Source organism: Camponotus floridanus, unplaced genomic scaffold, assembly GCF_003227725.1.
Source record: "Camponotus floridanus strain SB8 unplaced genomic scaffold, Cflo_v7.5 scaffold6, whole genome shotgun sequence".
NCBI classification, from domain to species: domain Eukaryota; kingdom Metazoa; phylum Arthropoda; class Insecta; order Hymenoptera; family Formicidae; genus Camponotus; species Camponotus floridanus.
Genome location: NW_020229769.1, coordinates 437,633 through 458,983, shown reverse-complemented (window position 1 = coordinate 458,983; position 21,351 = coordinate 437,633). Strand labels below are relative to the sequence as shown.

Genomic DNA, 21,351 nt, shown 5'->3' with positions numbered 1-21,351 from the left:
CCCGCCCAAGCATCCAGATGCTGACCATCGTCCACCGTGCGAGCATTAATGTCGCGTTCCGGTTCATCCGAATTGCAAATGCGGGCTAATGGTTGCTGGACGGACGAATTTAAGTTCATCTCTCTACCGAGGCTCACCTCCTCTTTTGTTCGTAAACTGGGACTCCTATTAACGCGGATATCGTGTGACATTCGTAAGCTCTTTCCTTCTCATATCATGCATGAGATTAACGCGTCCTCTGCTTTTTTGCTTTTGGGAGAAATGAAAACATTCGAAAAGAACGTGCGATTGTTATTTCTGTAACATGACAATTGGTTCTTTGGATATACACTGTGGATGTAATTATTAATTGCTTAAGTTATCAGAAAATATAAAATATTTATAAAAATACAATGCAAAAGTATACTATCCAGATATTTTTGATTAAAAAACTATGATAAGATAATAAAATTTTGATAAAATGGAAAAGAAGAAAACTAATCATTTTTTATGAAAGATTTAAGCTAATAAACTGTAATAATATATAATCTTATTTAAATAAAAATTAAAATAAACGCACACTAAAATTAAAATTTTACAATATGAGATACGTGCAATTTTATGCGTATTATGACTTTACATAGAAAAAAATCTATATAATAACTGTTTTTAAAGCAAAAATAATTAAAAACAAAGATATACAATTACAAAAGGCTATAACAAGGGAGTGTCAAAGGAATTAGAAAAATAAAGAATGAGTGAAAATAAATATAGAAAAGAATCAAGAACATATCTTATATCAATTTAGTACCGATTTCTGACAGAAAGATTAGAAAATTCGACGTTTCGATAACTCGTAATTTCTTAACGGATCGATTGTTTCAATTAAGCCTAAGCACTTCAATGCTACGAATCTCGAAAATCTCTCATCCATAAGGCAGAAGCCTCAGATTGTCGAACATAGAAAGACTTACAATGCCTCTGGGAACTAATCATAACGTAGAAAGTTAATAGAAAGAACTAAACTTGTGAAAGAATTATCTTATAAATAGTTCTCTTATCTCTCTAAATAGTTATCTTATCTCTCTTTAAAGAGTTATCTCAAACATTATTGAGTTTTTTTCTAGAATTACACGAAAATAGAAAAATAAATAATTTATTTTATAAATTCTCACACAATACTTCTTTGAACAATAATATTGCGTTTTAATTTAAAGTTTTCATTAACAAAGAAAATAAATATTTAAAATAACAAAGTTAAAATTTTATTTAAAATTTATTCTTAATGTTTTGGCAATAATTAAGCATTATTATATTAATAAGCGTTATTATTTAAGAACTATTCTTTTGGAATATTTTAATTAAAACATTCCAAAAGAACAGTTCTTAATTTTCAGGCAATTTTCAGAGAAAATTATGATTTCAAAGCCTGGAAATTATAAGCACAGACAAAGTAGATTTCAACACTACTTTCACTTCTCCATTTTGTACTTCAATATTGCACAATAATAAGACTCGAGAGTTTAAAATTATATCTTCCAGTAGAAATAATACAAGATTTAGAATTGGAATCACACACATACAATTTTCAAAATGATACATATATATTTTCATATAAAATTAAAATGTAAGTTTTATAATAAAATAAAAACAGTAAATATAGAAATAATACAGAAATCCAGATCATGTAAGTCAATTCATGCAATAATTCCAATCTACATCAATCATCAATAATTCCATCTACATAACATTGATATCATGCTATTGTTTCATAAAATTTTATACCACAATTTTTATACCGATATTATTATTACAAAAACAAACTGTACATAACATTCATCTATTGTAATTGTATTTTTATTATTAATTTCTATTATCGTTTCTTTTTTAAAGGTAAAATAATTTTTTACCTATTTTTCCTATAATTGCAAATAAAGTTTTGCACGAAATGCAAATATATACGATGAAAGATAATTTACTGTTTGAATGTAAAATATGCATTCAATTATTTCGCGATACATATTTAATTATCTTTGTAAAGTGCAAGAGAAATGTGTAAATGCCTTTAAAAATTTTGTAATAATGTAATTACCAAAAATTTTCAGTCACGCATTAATTTGCAACATCATTATATCCATTGATTTGCTATTATTAATCATGATTCGCATATCTTTATCCTTACCGAATAATTAAAATTACGACGCTCGAAGATTAATGTATCCCGGAAGTTTGTTGTCCCGAAGATAATCCAACTATCGGTCTATTGCATGAAAAATGGTTTGCTTACAGCGTGGAGCGACGACGTCAGTGCGACTGATCATCCGCCTGTTAAGGGCGAGTGGTCTCGTCGTCGATCGTCCGTGTCGTCCTGACGCGACGTGACAGTCTGGAAGACATCGCGTCATGACGTCGTACGGAAGAGGACACGTCTACGAGGACGAAGGCAACTTGACCTGAAGTAAGGTCTTACAGGCGAGGATAAGTACGGACTCGGTTACTGCCGCGAGAGCGACAATGTCAACGCTCGCCACGGACACATCACCATCCACCGTCGCTGAAGAACTGACGACTGTTCTCGTACCCACCGTCACCAGGATAGACACGCGACTGGACGTCAGTCCCATCTCGGTGGTTCTAGCGGTTTCCATAGTGTGCATTCTGTCACCTATTACCATCACCGGGAACTCCATCATCCTGGCTGCCTTCTACAAGTACAAGAGATTGCGGACCGCCTCCAACTGTTTACTAGTCTCCTTGGCCATTAGCGATTTCGGGGTGAGATTATTATTTATAACTATTTCATATTATATTTTTAAATATTTATGTACGATTGACGAGATATACATTTCTGAAATAAGGTAGATGTAAACGAAAGAAAGGTTTCACATAAAAAAAGTATACATGACAGAGAGAGAGAGAGAGAAATTTATCATCAGTAATTATTTAATAACTAGTTTGGTTTATTAATTGTTCTTTCATTTAATTTTGTTGCCTTGGAATAATAAATTGACATAAGATCTCTCTGTATTCTCGGATTATTGAAAACATCAATTGCTGGTGTTCTATATCTGATGCTCTCACGGTTAATTCTTAATGTAATGTCAATATTAACTCTACATGTCTCTTGACGATGAATCCGGCTTTCGTGCAACACAACTCAAGCACAGATTCTCGTTTAGATTTACGCTACATGGACAGTCTTCCCTCACGTTGACAGGTCGGTGTGTTTATGCCCTTCGGGATGCAATTGGAGCTCTCCGGTCTACCGGAAAACGGCGTCTCCGTCCTCTGCATCGTGCCGTACTGCATCATAATCGCGCTCTGCAGCGTAAGCGTTCTGATGACGGTGGCAATCGCGGTTGATCGTTTGACTTCATTGGCGCAACCATTGCGATATAAGAACATCATCACCCACAGCAGCATAGAGAAGTATATTGCGGTCTTTTGGATATATGCTATTATCATCGGCCTCTCGCCCCTCATCTACGCTCAAATCACCGGAAAGATGCAATCGCACAGGTAAACATTTTTTTATATATCAATATTATTATAGGCAGCACTATTTTTTACGTTGCAATATATTTTTATAGTAATATTTTGTATTTATTGAGAACAGTCGCTAAAAAAATTTCGCGGTAGATTAAGATAAAGAAGATAAAAAGAGAGTTGTTACGAAATACAACAGGCGTTCACTCAATCAGTGAATATAAATGGTAACTTGTAGTATACTCTTCTGTGTTAATTTCAAATAAATCTATTATTTAGAATAATCTCTGTAGATAGTATATAGTCTCTCGTATAAATCCCGTATTCATTTATTATTTAGGATTATTCCTAGGGGAATATACTATAGAGAACATGCGATTTTCGAGATTGTTCATCTCAAGTAAAATTGCCTAATTTGAGTTGGAATAGAATAGCCTATGAACTGTTTAGTTTAATCCTGAATACATACGCGCATGCATTTTATTTTTTAATCCTTGTTCTATTTTTAATTCTTATCCTTTTGTTGTTTTTCTTTATCTAATAATGTCTCGTATTAATAAATTTGCGGAAAACTTAACAAATGAAGTAACGACATATAATTAATATTTAATGTAAATTTTGGATTATCGTGCTGTTCCAAGATAAGATAATTTGCTTTTATGTTAAATTTTCTTAAAAAATTCAACTTTATTGTAGCAGATTCTATTTTAATCTCGTCCCACATACTAGCAAACAAAATACATATCTCTGGAAAATTATTAAAACCAAATTTTCTTCTAGTCACGTTCCATAAACATAAAGAATAAATAACTATATGTAATTTTGTATAACGTCCCATGAATAATCATTTATTCAAAATCTGCAATTAATCACTAAATGTTAAATTACAACTAATTGCAATAAAATGTGCTTAATATATATTCATATACATATATTTCGCATACTAACAATATCGCAAGTAACGTAGCAAATTTAATTTGAGTATTATTAAATTCTTTTATAATCATTTTAAAATGACTTTTATTTTTAATTATGACTTTTTAAATATTTTAATTATGATATTATAGATGAATAAAAATAAATAGAAGCAAGAAAGATAGTTTGCATTTCGCGCAGTTAAAGGAAACATAAGTCACAAAGGAAATCATGCGCGATCTCTTATTAGTGTATCTCTCTCTGCAATTTTTTACTTAATATAGAATATTTTTTACGTCGCGACAATTTATAATAACATTTCATATTTATTGAAGAATAATTTAAACCGCTAAAAGTTTTTGCCACTTTAAATTATAAAAAGATTGTAAGTCAAACATTATTCAATCAATGAAAATAAATGGCACTTCTTATAGTACATTCCCTCGCCTTAAGTTCGGATAAATATATTATTTAGGATAATTTACGGATAGTATATATCGCGCGTATAAATCCCGGCCACATTTATTATTTATCACCTCTGAAAAATATATTACAGGTAACTTTCGATTTTTCGGAATTAAATGGAAAAGAATAATTATAAAATAATAAAAATAAAATAATAAATTATAATAAAAAATTTTACATAACAAAAGCGAATTATATGCAATAAAAACGATATTTAAAGTATACGGAAATACAATTTAATTCGTAGAACTATAAATACGAATCAGCTTACTTAATAAAGTTCGATTGAGTTAATCTTCCGTTGATTAAGATTTTAAAAATGGAGCGGTCCTTTGAGTGTTTAACGGACACTTGTAGCATTAAATAAACTTTTTAACGCAATGCGCTACATTGCTATGAATAGAATTGCGAGAAACTCTATTAAAGTTTCATCTGAAAACACCTACATGATCTAAATGCATAGCATATTATTCTACTAGACACGTGGCATCTCGAAAAGAATAGATATTATACAGATAGTATAATAAGTAAAAGATTTGTTCATGTGATATTCAAGATTATAAAATATATTACATTGTAAGAATGAGAATCAGATTTAACAAATTATGTTCAGTTGTGCCATTTTTGACACTCGATTATCTATCTTTTTAACGTTTTAGTATAATAACAAACTGTCAAAGAGCTCGACGTTACTTCATAATTATATCTTTAATTGCAATGCCACGTGTCATCATAATTTTTTTAAAGAAATGTTATTACGTGAGACTATATGATGATATATATATATATATATATATATATATATATATATACATATAAATAACTATTTTAACATTTAAATTAGGCTAATTAAAAGAAATAAACATAAGAGATTTAGATTTGTTATTCATATAAAAAGATAAAATTTAATTAGAATAATTTTCTTATTAAAACCAATAATTTATTTATTTATTTATTAACCTTGATTCGCAACGAACAAGAAATTTATTTCCTAATGGCTACTTTCATTATCTACTTTAATATACTAAATATAAGATTCAAAATATAATTCCAAGAAAGATATCGCATAAATAGCATATTTCCATTCATAAACAAATAACTTTGTTAATCTGTGACCACGGCTTCTAATGCTTTTTGAAAGTTCAGTATTTAACAAATTTTCAGCACGATCTCGACATAAACATAATCTCCCTACGGCATTCAATTCCAAGTCACGCAATCTAAACGCGATATAAAAACGCAGGAGGTCTCGAATGACATCGTTGTCAGGAATTGCAACGATATCTGCGGTATATTGCTCACACTATCTGACGAGGCGAGAAAATCTCTCACTTCGTGAGCTCGACGTGTTGCACACGGACGATCAAGCGATGCTCTAAAACATAAACTACAAAGAGCGAAAAGAAGGTTCTTTAATCCTTTGATACCTTTGCGCAATCACAAAGCAACCTGGGGACTTGAATCGATCGACCCCCGTTGCACGGATCCTGTATCTATCTCGTTCCACTTATATTGCGAGCATTGCATTTATGAGATATAAATTTTTATAAGCAGTTACATCCCTGCCAATGCGTATCTCGCCCGAGCTTATATCATATATTTTTTTTAAATATATTATGTGTACTTTATATATCGCTGTTAAAATATAGTAAAATATTCTGTAAAATTTAATAAAAGTCAATAAAAAAAGAAGAATAGAAAATATTTTGCATAATATTAGAAAAATTATAAATATAATTATATTTTATTTATATATATTTGTGCGAAATTTTTAATTTATCCCCCTTCTATTGAACTTTGTCTTGCAGCGGAAGCTGCAGATTCGATGCCGCCGTCCTACCGCCGGTCAGGGTGTTTCTGTTCGTGGCAGTCTGGGCACCAAGCGCTCTGGTCCTTCTGAGCTGCTACATGTACGTTTATCTCGTCGCTCGTGCACACGCACGCGCAATTTACACAGTGGAATTATCATTCAGACATCAAACGCAGACCTTGGTGCTGCCTCGTTATGGACAGACGCTGGCGGTTACGGTCGGTGCGTTCCTCATCCTGTGGCTTCCATTTCAAGTGAGTGAACAACGCAAGCACGTCGCGCGAAATTGTTTTCGCAACCTTCTCTTTTTCCTTTTCCTTTCATTTGCCATCATAAAAGAATTTCAAAAGAGTGCCCCGCAAGCTGCCACGCGTACCTGTAAAAAATACGAGCTCGGGAAACTACGGTCGCACGTTGCGCCGTCTGATCATTAAAGCTCCGTTGCTACTTAGATGTCGGACGCGTGATGACATCAATTTCATTTCGCTGTCGGGGTACGTTACGTGACCACACCGGAAAACGAGATTTAAGTCTAATATAGCGTTCATAAGGTGCGTCACGATGTGACGAGTAATAATGTAAGTATAAAGGAGAAAACGATCCCATACAGAAAAGAACGAGAATGAAACGTTAAAGTTTACATTCCGATATTAACGTCGACGTATCGAAAAGCGATCGACATATCAAATTCGACATGTGATTAGCTTGTCACACGGTTTCTCAATTTTCCTCCAAGATCGAATAAACGCGCCTGTATCGATTCATCTCATCTATCTTACTCGCCTCTTCAACTCCGTCGTGTTATTAAAATCCGTTTATGAAATCTCGTCTCTCGTCTGTACGAACGTCACTGACGCTCATCTCGGTTACGGACGATTACTTCGGGACAGGAGGTAATGACTTGTTTACTTTTACGATCCACGCGTTCTTGCAGTGCACCTTTTATCGCACATTATGTCCGCCAGATGAATCAGACACGTGCACCAACACAGAGGATTGAATTCTGGCCTTCTATGACCCGCTAACATACATTTATCAATCTGCGTAAAATTTTGTTTTGCAAATCGAAACACCGCAGCAGGGGACACATGCGTATGTATACGCGAAGAGATCAACGCGCGATTATGTTGTGAGACTGGAAAATTTAAGATAGAATTCGTATCATGATCGTATTCGATTCTTGTTGAGCATTCGAGAACGAACGATTTGCCGAGCGAATAAATCTCTTCCGAATAATATCTTGCTTAAGTTCTTCGCGATTTGATTGACAGAAAAAATTCCTCATAGTTAAACGCTGAAACTCTTAAATCAAATTGATCGATTTGGAGGATATAAAGTAGCGAGGTAAACGATAACAAAGTTTTCTTGACCCCGGCTTGTTCCAATTTGTCTTAAGTGAGTGAAAGTTTTCGTTAAACTACGGAAAGATTAACGCAATTTGATGAAATTACCGAAGAAATTATAACGTGACAGATGTATGCTTACAAACTACGGAAAAGAGAAAACTACTTGCCATGCTTTTTGTTGCTTCTGCGTCATAAAAACAAAACTAAAGAGGAAAACGCTGGGAAATATTTCCAAAAGTCTACCGAATTCTCTTTTAATGTGAAAACTTCGCAAATTGACGTAACTTAATCCAAAGTTCTTTCTATAGCGATAAACAAGAATTCGTTAATCAATTATTCATTGATGCACTGCAAAAGAATCGTGAATTAGTAATTTATCTCACAACGAAGAAACAATATTTACATTTCGCTTTTGAAAATTTGCTACACCTGCCGGGTTACAAGCGATGCATGTGTGAATAATTTTTATACGTGGGACGAGACAGACTTCAAAGGGCATCTCGGCGTTCGTATCGGCTTTTGAATATTTCTTCGGAAATCGATATCTTTCAGCCATTTCATTGTAGAAACCTATTCTTTTCACTTTGACGCGATTGTGATATCACAGATGTTGCATATCGCTCTATCGAACATCCTTCTCTGTTTTTCAGACTTGCATGTTGGTAGACATCTTCTGTGGCACCAACATTCTGTCGGAATGGGCGGTGGTGTGGCTGGGTCTGCCGATTCTGGCGCACAGCGGGGCGAATCCATGGGTCTACGCTTTTCATCATGGAGAAATGCGCGTCGCCGCCGGGAAGATTGCCGAAGATCTGGTCGCTTTGTTCGGCGTGATGCCGAGTCGCTACGGTTGTTCACCCACGAGACGCGGTTCGAACACGAATCTCGAACTGGCCGAGGTGAACAACGATAGCAACGAGAGTAGACGGCATCCGTCCGTGGAGAACTGCTTCACTGCCGCCAAACCGCATAACGTCCTCTACGCCAGCAGAAGATCTGCTCTGGAGGTGTCGGGCAGGCAGACCGATATCTCTCTCGAGAAGCACGACCATATTGAACATGTTGCCTCCTGCAGCAGCCGACCGGACGACATAATCGAGGAGAATATCCACGATCTGACGAAGATGCTCGATCCAAAGTACATAATTGATCGGAATCATGTAATTGACTCTAATCACAACATCGACAAGATCAAGAATCTCAAATATTTGTTAGATCCGACCTTCAACAAGATCAGGCATCTTCGACGATTGAATCATAAGCGGTTGAACGACAAGAGCTTCCCGTTCATCTCTGAGCCCAAATTCATATCTTATCAGAATCTGAAGAGCGACGGAACGCATGGCAGTCGCAAGTTTTTTCCATTGAACGCATTGTCGGATCCGATGCTGAACGGATCGAATACTTCCGTAGTGGATACAAAAGACTTCAACGAAGCGCTCTGTCACAATAACATTGTTCCTCAAAGGCGGAACTCGAATTTGTCGTCCATGTCAGATTCCAATCTCAAGGCGGTCACGGCGAATGCTTCCGGGAGGGGCATAAAACTCTTTCCGGCGAGCGGCGACGGCACGAAAAATCATGGCTGCTCAGTGCAAAATCTCGATCATGGATACGAGGCCGCGTTAGCGAGACACGCAATGATGCTCTCTCAACAACTGGAAGATCAACGCAGATCTACCAACAAGACCATCTCGCATCCACGACCCAAGTTCCGTCATTTCGGACGCGCCAGCCCGAATCTGAAGCTCAGGCTGCGGAATAACTCTTCCGCATCGTCGTCGTCGATGTCCAATAGCGTTAAACCGGACTCTAACGCAAGCACACCGAGGCGAAGCATTTCACCGAGTATTCCACATGTGACCATTACGTCGAACAAGTTGGCTAATCTTATTAATCTAGATCCACCGTCGAGAAACACGCATACGCACAGAATAAATCTTACTGCCAGAACTGTGACACAAACTCGCAAAACTCCGGATATGCTGAAGCACTCCGAGTCGATTAATACAATCGATCCGTATTCGACGCACCGTGTAACTCTGCTGGAGCCTTTCAACTTAATGGACTCCTTAATCGTCCCGACGATACACTCGGAACCGCCGAGTCCCATCGATCCTTTCCCCTCAGCATCCCTTAAGGACGAGGAAACGCAGAGTCTTGAGATCCCAGGATCTGCAAACAACAATGTCGCACAACGCGCTAAGTCACCTCTAGGTAAAAAATGCAGTCCTGTGAGGCACTCGGATCCGGTGATACCAACCGTGCTGCTGAATATCGAAGACTATAGCGAACCGTCCGTGCGAAGCGATAATCAAACGACGAGTCAAGAGAATAATCTTCTATCCAGTAACACGCCGACGTTGGAACCGATCGATTTGTTTGAAGCGTTGTTGAGGAACTCGGACAAGGGTAAGGATGCGAGATTACCAGAGCCCATCTTCGCCGAGCACGACTCCACTCGATTTAGTTCGAGACGGCCATCCGACTCAAAGTGGTCCGAATCCTCGAGGAGTCAGGAGATTCTGCCAAGTGTGACGGAACATCAAACATTCCCGTCGTCCTATTCGGTGAACGATTTTCAAACTTGCAACAGTGGCAGCGACCTCAACGATCTCACGTCCCTGGATCCGTTCATGTGTCCTGATGCTTTGTCGTCGTCCCTGCGCGAGTCCTTCTTCAGCGCACCGTCTGTACCCGACTCGGACATCTTCACGTCCTTCGAGGAGAGTGACGGACCGATCTTCACGCCCGATTTCACGCCTGATTTTGAGCGCGACACGTCGTCAGCGTACAATTCCATGTCGACGGTAAATCTGAAGAGATGCGTTATCGAAGCGGCGTTTCAGAGCAGATCTACAGAATCGGTGCATCGAGTCAGGTATCCGTCGACGCGATCCTGTGCAATTCTCAAACTGGAGCCAGCTGTGCATTCGAACAGATTACGTGTTAGACCTTGCACGAATTACATTCTGAAAGATCCGCCGATCAAAAGAAATCCGCGATTAGCGCCTCTTGCCATTCCGACGCCCACTGACATTTGTACACCCACATTCGACATCGTATCGGAAATCAAAAGCGACAATGGTGTCGGTGTCAGAGTATAAAGCGAGAGTGTTAAAAGAAACAGATATAAACGAAGAATTTGCAAATTTCCATTGTGCACAGAGTATTCCGTACAAATGCTTACTAGTCACAGAACTTTATTCTCTTGAAAAAAATTTAAAAATAAAATTCAAAGGCCTCTATTGGTCGTGTGTATGTGTCGTCCAATAATTCTTAATGTTGAATTTTTATTAAAAAATATACACATTAAGTTAAATTTATTAAAATATGTTTAGAAAGATAAAATATTTCAACAATTAAGTCTGACATTATAAATATTTCTATATCGAGTTCTATATCCAGTGTTCACTTTAGATTATTTAGCATACAATTCTTTCATTTACATCTTTTCTATCATGCTTATATTCTTTCAATATATTTATACCTCCACATATTTCTCATATTTACATTTTCAATCTCTGAAATAATTCAATGATCAAATTTTTGCAATTACATTCTTGAAAAAAATTCGCTATTCTCGATTAAAGAAGTTTTAAAGTACGATTTTAATTATAATAAAAACAGTATTATATTTGGAAAACATGGATATTACATTATAATAAATCAGAGGAGAAAACCGATATATTTAAAGTTGAACTGTACGATGTGTCTCTAGAAGGTAATTAGTTTAACAAATGAAGAGAGAGAGAGAGAGAGAGAGAGAGAGAGAGAGAAATCTATAGGAAAGAGGAAGACACACTATAATATCGCTATTTCGATAGTTGTTCAAGTTAAATAATAAACATATTCGATGTATAAAAAAGCGATGTTGCGAGATCTGTCGCGATATTAAATCCTATCGCCATTTTGTCAGAATTAAGGAATTTAATAATTTAAACGAATGATTCCTTGGTCGATCTATCCGACCGAATCATTATGCGTAAATAATGTTCCGTCTCAAATGTAAATTAATATTTGTCGTATTATGAGGTAGAAGAAAGAATTCTCTATGCGGTCCAAATATTGCCTGTGACGTATATCGTAACCTGTAAATACATACGCGCGATTGCGTTTATATTTTGCGAATCAATTCGCGAATCAGACGGTTATTCAGGGAAGTTCTGTGAATCACAGAAGGGCGTGCCAAGCTAATTGTATCGAATCCGATAATTTCGCAGAAGTCATCGAGTTAAGCTTGTAACCCGTTATCTCGCTTGTGTACCTGATGAAAATGATATAATTGTTGATTAAGAAAGATCGTAAATATATATTGCAGAGTATTTATCGGAATATATTTTACAATGAGATACAAAACTTGCTAAAATCTAATAAAAAATCTAATAATAATGATGTTTTGCGAATCTCAAATACATATTTTTATTTGAAATCGTTCCACTTTTACGCGTTTTTTTCTGATATCAATAGCTTGTAGACAATTTTAATATCATTGCTTTTCTATCAAAACGAAAAATAATGGACATTTAATCTATTTATATATAGAAACATGTTTTCAAACCTCAAAGTAACTCTTTTTTGCATTAAAACTGATATTAATGACAAGGGGAAAAATTATATGTATTTTATACATTAAACAAAAACATGCAAGATAAAAAATTAAGGAAAATGGAAGAGATCAATTAAATAAATGGTCATAGTTTAAAAAGAAGACAAAAGTAAAGAAGTTTGAATTTCGAGCAGCAACCCAATAGTTAGATGCATTATTATTCTCTACGAGATATAGTAATCGAAATTATCATCTATGATATTTTGTTTGTAACGTTTCATATTACACAATGTACACATCTATATTAATATTTCGATTTTTTTGCGAGCGTCTTGTAAAAATCTCTAACTTTTTTATATTACGTCGCTATTAAAAATCGCTTTGCTAACTCGAATGATAATGAAAATATATCTATGGGACGCGAAAATATTAGAAATTGCGTCACAATCCTCACAACTAAATGCCAATTAAATACTTTTATACATAAGATTATTGAGAGAGAAAGAGAGAGAGAGAGAGAGAGAGAGAGAGAGAGAGAGAGAGAGAGAGAGAAAGAGAAATCACGTATAAATGTATAAATTATTTTTATCATATACTCTTATAAAGTACATTTTTCAAAGAAAGATAAAAAATAAAATTTCCTACATACTCCATGTACCTAAACGGTGTCCCGATACTCATCAATTTAAGACTCGATATGCGAATTTTACCGAAGAAAATTTTAAGACAGATATCAACAAATAAATATAAACATCTAAAAAAAATTTATTTTCACTCCTATTCACATTGACTGATCTTGCGCGATTTGTCTTCCATACTGTAAAAGTTACAAATAGATACAAGATCTGGTATACCCCAGCAATTTTATTTTCCTTTTAATTCTTGTGCCTTGCAATAACATAATAGCAAGTGTTATGGCGATAATGCTTATTAGTTAGTGGTCTCCAGATTATAAGTGTATATACATAAACATTAATTGCGAAAAAATACATATATTCTCTATCAAATTCGAGAAAATATTAAAGAAGTGAATGTTTAATACAGTGTTGTAAAAATGTATTCTTGAAAATGTATCTTTAAATATATATTTTACAACATCTCATCATTACCTTATACAAAATGTAGACATTTATTAGCACTAAAATTTCTGTAACTCTTTATGGGACACCGTTATAATACAAATTCTGTAAGAATAAAACTCCAGTATTCACGGAAATGACAGGCACTGATATATTTTTATGAAGTATCTTTATTGTTATTTATAGATATTAAGCGTAAGAATGTGAAGCTTCGATTCGCGCGCCAAATATACGACTTTGATCAAAAAAGTATCACAAAAAATGTATATACATAAAAGTGTATATATTTTATTTGTAAATTACCGGAACATGATTTTAAAATAAATATCTTTTTTTCATAATAAGTATTACTTGAACACAAACCGCCAAGAAAATATTAAAGATTGAGAATAAATAAAGTTTAGACAAGTTTTTCTTAAAAAGCTAAAAGGAATTTATAAATCATACTAAATGTCTCTTATATAATCATTTAAATACAATTAAAATTTGGATAAAATAAAAATATATATTAATTTATTATAAATGTAAAAAGGTGGAAAACGAAAATAAACGTACCGTTAAATAAATGAAATAATAATGCTTTTGCGAATTTAATACGAAATTTTCCGGAAATATCAATGCATAACAAATTTAAATGCAATGAAAAATAAAATATATAATGATCAATACTTTTAAATAATGATTTATATATCGATTATCGACGAATTATTTACTGTCATCTTTACAGGATTACGTTAAAAGTTATAATGCAGAATCGAAGAGAGAATGCGGCGAGAGAAAGATTATATGAGCACTGTAATTAAACAATTACATATATGTTTTTGTATATACGAAAAGATAAAATATATTAAATTAGACCCGAATACATAAAAAATTTTGTGATTTTCTTACCTCGCGTATAACTCTAACAAATATTTCCCTAACGATCCTTTTGACTCCTTTAATTTATTGAATTTTAATAAGAACTGTAGGCCATTTCGTGTGAACTGTAGATATCTGCAGTACATATTTCAATGTAAATTTTTTTAACTCAATTTTAGCGTTTTATTTTAGTGTAAAGCATAATATGAAATGTAATTATAACATCTAAATTAGAAGAAAGAAAAAAACAATGTCCTGCAATGCATATTTCAATATAGAATTAATTTGAAATCGTTCGAAGATTTAAATAAATATTACAATATACAAAGATCACGCACTGCAATTCAGTTTTAGAAATTTATAATATTGTGTTTATTCAGATAAACTAATTGTTTTATATATTTTTCTGATTTATTATAATAAAAATCTTCAAAAAAAACTAGATGATAACAATCTATATTAATTTATACTCAAGATCAGACACATGTGTTTATTCCTTTTATCTTGTCTATAAGATGTAAATTTCTAATAGTTTTGCTGTAAATATCAATATATTTTATACTTAGCATATCACGCAAATCCGCAAATAATTGTTTCCAATCTCAAGTTGCTTAGAGTTTAATAGTTAAAATAAAATACATAACTTTAAATAATATATAATTCTATTTGTATTTTTTAGTGCTTCTCGCTCTCCAAATTTAATTCATAAACATGGAATTAGAATACGAAATATAAAAGAATGCAAGGATTATTGCAAAAAAATATGCCAAATCCTAATGCATCAAAATATATTTGTTATAAACCGCATTCTCTAACATTATATGCAATAGCTGTAAATTTTAAGGAGAAGAGAAAGCTATTACTATTCTCAACATTTAAACGTTAGCATAATATTGTTAACATCTCTTTTTTCTACTTTCTTTGAATTCTTCAATAATTTTCTCAATTTTTATTGAAAAAGAAGATGAAAACATTAAAACAATATTTTTAATATATTAATTGTTGTATTTCTTCTATTTTTTATTTTTTTACAAATTGTTTTTCTATACTATTTCTATGCTCAACCTTGTTGTAAAAGTTGTAAGAGTTATAAAAATTTATATTAAACATAAATTAAGAAAGTAATATTATAATAATTTTTCAATTTTTAAAAATTTTATATATTTTATCTGTTACATTGTAAAACTGCTACATTATTATATTATTATATTATTTCATTATAATAATAATTTAAAAGACGAACTACTATTAGTGTCTAATCATTACAATTGTTTCGACAATTTAAATATATTTCTTTATTATATAAAAATTATTTTATCTAAATCTAATATAACAATATTTTTGATCAGATTAGAGCAAAATAAATTATAAATATTATAAAATAATATTTATAAATTTTTTTAGCTATATAATGTGTGAAATATAATATAAAATATTAATAAAACTATTTTTGAAAACTTTTGAAAACTTTATATAAAATACATTCTCTTAATAGCATATATTAAGGCAGAAAATTTGATTTCAAACTTCTCCAACAAATACTATAGAAATACTAATTAAATACAGAATTAAATATATTATAGAATAATTTATAAGATATAACATAAGATGTGTATATGCACGCATGTATGATATATAAAATATAGGTTTTATGTGATTTTTATGTGACAATTGATCTAAATCTCTACACTATTACGTGTACTACTTGTTCTACTTGTTTTCTTTATTCCATAGATTTGATCATGATTAGATCAAATTAGAAAAGAAATCGATCCATTTTGTAAGTATTATTTTTAACTTTCTATTCCACATAAAAATGCACAAGAATTCCTTTTGATGTCTTCATTTTATTTGTTAAAAAATAATAAAAAATGTGACTATCTTTAAATCTTGATGGAAAATTCACAAAAAAGAAAGAAATATTATATTGCCATATTAAAATTCCTGTTTTTGATGAGCTAATGTATCTCTGATATATTTATATTCTGCCAACTTCTCAAAAAAATGTTATGTTTCGTAACATATTTCGAAAAATGTCATGTTTCGTAACATATTTCGTAAAACATTCTTTATCGGTGATTCCTATACGGAAGTGTGTTATTTACAGAAATCAAAGAAATCACCACATCGCTTCACAACGAGCTGCTAATTTTTGTCTTAACAATAACGCGAATATTTAGTATAATTTCGACAATTTTCTTTTTAACAATACGTAAACTATAATCCGAACGATCACAAACCAGGCGAAAAGCATAGTAATATCGAACCAAAACATGGGCTTGGACATACTTAACTCTTGCAGTATCATTGATGGTATCCGAAGATGGCAATAATTTATGTGGCTTGGACAACCTAACTTTTCTCGATGAAAACCGTAAATCGCCTGCACTATACCTTCAAAAGCGTGTCTGTAGTAATTTATGTAGCTGACATAGTAAAAGAACACTGGCATGTCTTTGAAAAAGATCATATAACCGGACAAACACAACATCATGCTAAGCACAGTAGCTCCAAAGAACATGCCATTAATGACATTGAAAATTATACCTAGACATAAACCTACGTTTTCTGAGATTAAACTCGCCAAGGCTAAGATGAATAGAAACATGAAGTATCGATACCATTCCATAGGTTGGCCGGTTAACACGTAAGAGATGCTCAAATAAATGAAACTGAATAATATTTGCAATGGCAGAGTGGTCACCAAAGTAGCTATGTAATAAGTCTTCAATTGGTACCAATTGTTGAAGTGTTCCTTCCTTAGAATAGTTAACTCCAAGGGGAACTTCAACACGGTTGGTATCATAGTAGTGTACATAAAGTTCAGCACACTTGCAACCAGGTAACCGATATTATTTATAGTTTTGCTGCCATCGTCGCCGATATCGTGGAATATCAAACCGAATAAAATACCTACGAGGACTTGCATAATTACTTTGAGTTGAATCATCGACCAATCTCGATGCAATAGTAACATGGAACGACGTAAAAGTATTATAAATTTCATCTTCTCAGAAGGTGGTTTCATCTTTGAAAGTACGTTTGAGTTCCGCTCGTCGAAGGACGCTTCTTTGAATATGCGCAGTTTTAAGGGAGTCACAGTTCTTTGGCAATAATGTTTAGCTGCTGTAATCAATTGGCTGTTGCAATCTCCGTGCTCCCCGTTGACTACTTCCAGTATATAATCCGCAGGATTGTGATATTGAGGGCACTGGAAGCCCTGTCGGGCGAAATAGCTTATCGTGTTAGCGGGTGTATCGGCGTACGCACATTGACCATCGACTATCAAATAAATATGATCAAACATTTGATAAACCGCGGCGCTAGGTTGATGGATGGTGCAGATGATCGTTCTACCATTCTTCGCTAAAGTCTGCAATGCGGAGATGCACTGTAAAGTTGACAGAGAGTCCAGGCCGGTGGTCGGCTCGTCCAGGAACATTATCGGCGGATTACCGATCAGTTCCAAGGCTATGCTAAGCCTCTTCTTCTGTCCTCCACTGAGTCGATTGATTCTTGTATTCTTTGTCTTCAATAAATTTAGCTTCTTCAAGATGTTGTCGGTCAGCATCTGTCTGAATACATGCGTCACGTTACCTATCTTTAGATAGGCCGCTATCATCATGTTCTCCTCAACAGTGAACAAATCGTACAGATAGTCCGTTTGCTGGATGTAGCACGAGTCCTCTTTGTGTTTTTTCAAATGTTGTTTACCTTTGTTGCCGATATAGTCAATCTTTCCCGTTAATCCTTCCTGCTGAAATCCACTCAGGATGTTGAGCAGTGTGGACTTGCCGGCACCGGACGTTCCCATGATGGCAGTCAATTCTCCGGCTTTGAAAAGTCCGTCTAGGTTCTTTAAAATCTGTTTCTTTTGTTTGCGATATCCGATGTGAACCTCGTACGACAAATCCCTGAATTGGATGTCGATCATTCGGGTCTTCATCGAAGCTGATATATATTTCGACATGATTTATAATATTTATCTGATCGACCTTCTGAGAGAATTTTTTTGTTTGTCTGTCTTCCTACGCACTTTCCTCGTGTCACCACTAATCTATGTGTATCAGCGCAAAAAATACCATAAAAACTGTCTAATTTAGAATTATTTGTATGTAATATACATTGGATATACGCGATGCGATTATTTTGTTATAATTGTAGTTGAAAGTTTGATGTCGATCAGTTCTAAAGTGGTTTTTGTGTTTGATTTAAAAGATTATGGACACTATAATAGAGATATAATTTATAACTCTCGAATATTTACGCTTTTCACAAAGTATCTTGCAATCTTTACATTAATATCATCATCATCATCTATGTACTCTACATATATGTACACAAGTTTCTAATAATTTATTTTAATATGTTATTAGTGATACGACTTCTTATACAATATTTATTTTGCATTTAGCATATTATACATGTTGCACATGCATGTCATATCATTCATTCTCACAATATTCTTAATTAAAATTAGTTTTTCTTTTATATTGTGAGTCAAATCTGATTTTTTGTGCAATTAAAAGATTGTTTATTTAAAAAATTCGGTGATCTTCAATTGATGCTTCAATCAGATTCTGCAATTTCTTTTTTGTGTATCTGTAATATAACAATATTACATTATTATACTATACATTCCGATTTACTTGCAAGAAATGAAAATTTTCGTCAATTATCGTTATTTGATGACACTTAATATTGCAATAAAAATGATTTAATGTATCTTTTTTGTGGCTGCTAATTTAGTAATATGAAGTGAATATGAAATATGAATTATTTATTAAATATATTTTATGCAACAGCTAAATATTTATTTGTCGAAAAAGTCAAGTTAAATGTCACATGTATTATTAATTCAGAATTATATCTTATATTAATGAATCAAATAGTATTAGTTAAATTCCTAGAAAATAAGATGCCTAAACATCTTAGAAATATCTAAAAACATGGTAAGATATCTTTAAAATATTCGAGATATTTTTTAGATATATGCATCGGTTATTAAAAAGAGATTTATATTTATCCTGATTTTATTTCGATCTATAATATACTGTTATTCTATCGTGACTTATCTGTTTAATATTTTTTTAAAGGTAATAGAAAATCTCTAGAAAATATAGAAAGTTTGCATAAATAAATTAACATAATTTTTCAACATCAGAGAGAAAAATGATAGATAATAATAGATAATGATAGAAAATAAGATAGATAGATTTCTTCTTAATTTTCTAATAATAATGATGTTTGCTCAACAACAATTTTATGATCTTATATTCTCTATAAGTTCTATTTCTCTTAGTTTTTCTATTATTCGATAATATCTTACGTTTTTCTATTATTCGATAATATGATCAATAATATATAATATTGATTGATATTATTATTAATATTGTTATTTACATCCTTTCAAATTTAATTGCTCAATTAAATCTGAAAGGTATTGCATTTTCTTCTATAAGCATAGTCTCTAATTTTTACACATTAATGTTATATCAATATATTTTATATAACTTCTCGCAGTATAATTTTTTTTCGCAAAAAGGCAATCATTCTCTGAGAAGATTGTTTTTTTTGCAAAATAAAATTATACCGTATGCGAGAAGTTATATAAAATATTAATAGCAGACCTTATATGTATATGTAATATTTTTTTTTATTCAAATCACAAATTATTACGAGTTGAGATATTATTATTTCCTAATTCACCATTATTAATGAAAAAAACGTAATGCAATGTTATATTTCTTACATAAGAATAATCAAGTTGAAAGATCGAAATTGGCAATACTATCTGTATTCAATAAAATTATAAAACATTATCCACATGAAAGTTAAAATGAAATATTTCAACGGGTCAGAAAAATATAAATTTGTTCTAAATTATTTATACATGTGTATTACAATGCGCTGGAAAAGGAAATTGAAATGTATATGGATGTGAATTTAAAATTATAAAAGATTGTAAATATTTTTTGCAAAAGAATTATTCATTAGAAAAAAAATATCCATACGTTTAATCTCCAAATATTTTTAACTTATAAGTCTAGTTTATTCTTAGGAAATAAAGCTTTATTAAATAATTTAAATTCCAACGTTTGCCGAGATAGAATCTTTTTACTATTATCAGTTCTGATTATCAGTATTAAATGATTTATATAATAATATGTTAAAATTTTAATCGCTTATCTCTTTAATTTATTTTTTTTCATTAATGGAATGTTTATTTTTCTCAAGTAAGTTAAATTCTCTGAAAAATGTTAATAAAATATTAAAAAATTGAATATACATAACGAATTAAATATACATTAAATATACGAAAAATATTCTTTCAAATAAATAATTTTGTAAAAAATTATTATTTCTATGTGTTTTTATGCTCAAAGAAACATGTAAATATGTGAAAAAAGATATAATTTATCAAAAAATTTTAAGTTTTCTTTGTCTTCTTTTTTGTTGCGTTTTAATCAAGTTCTCAAGTACACTGAACCTCACAAGGTCAACGAGTCCATTACTTGGACTAACGTATACATATGTATCCTTTCGAACAATGTTAATTTATTCATTTGCAAGAATTAATTTGCTCCAAACAATTATATTTCTTAAGTATAATCAATAACACATCTTTCATGCATCGATTATTTCTTTTTTACATTTATCATAATTAATGTTTGTTGCGTTACAAGCAATAATTTTGTATAGTAATGATAATAATAAAGTAGAAGAAATATAAGAGAGAAAAAAATATTTTAAAGTAAATGTTAAAAGTTAAATATTATTGAGAATGAAACAATTTAAATAATAATCTAGAATTAATCATAATGTCGAAGAAGTTTGTTTTTTAATAATTCATTAAAAAAT

The 21,351-nt window shown here is 32.2% G+C and overlaps 1 protein-coding gene and 1 pseudogene across 3 annotated transcripts in view; one reads left to right on the top strand and one right to left on the bottom strand.

Annotated features, from left to right (window-relative positions):
* LOC105248348 overlaps positions 1-11,274 on the top strand; it is a 57,884-nt gene extending 46,610 nt beyond the window's left edge. For all 3 annotated transcript variants that reach the window (XM_011253101.2, XM_025413036.1, XM_011253100.2), the window contains 4 exons: positions 2,269-2,754; positions 3,197-3,498; positions 6,654-6,909; positions 8,652-11,274. In XM_011253101.2, the coding sequence (XP_011251403.1) occupies positions 2,494-2,754; positions 3,197-3,498; positions 6,654-6,909; positions 8,652-11,108 (3,276 nt within the window). In that variant the 5' untranslated portion in view covers positions 2,269-2,493 and the 3' untranslated portion in view covers positions 11,109-11,274. The remainder of the gene's footprint in view (positions 1-2,268; positions 2,755-3,196; positions 3,499-6,653; positions 6,910-8,651) is intronic.
* Positions 11,275-16,004: 4,730 nt separating this feature from the next.
* Positions 16,005-18,831, bottom strand: LOC105248354 (annotated as a pseudogene).
* Positions 18,832-21,351: the final 2,520 nt, after the last annotated feature.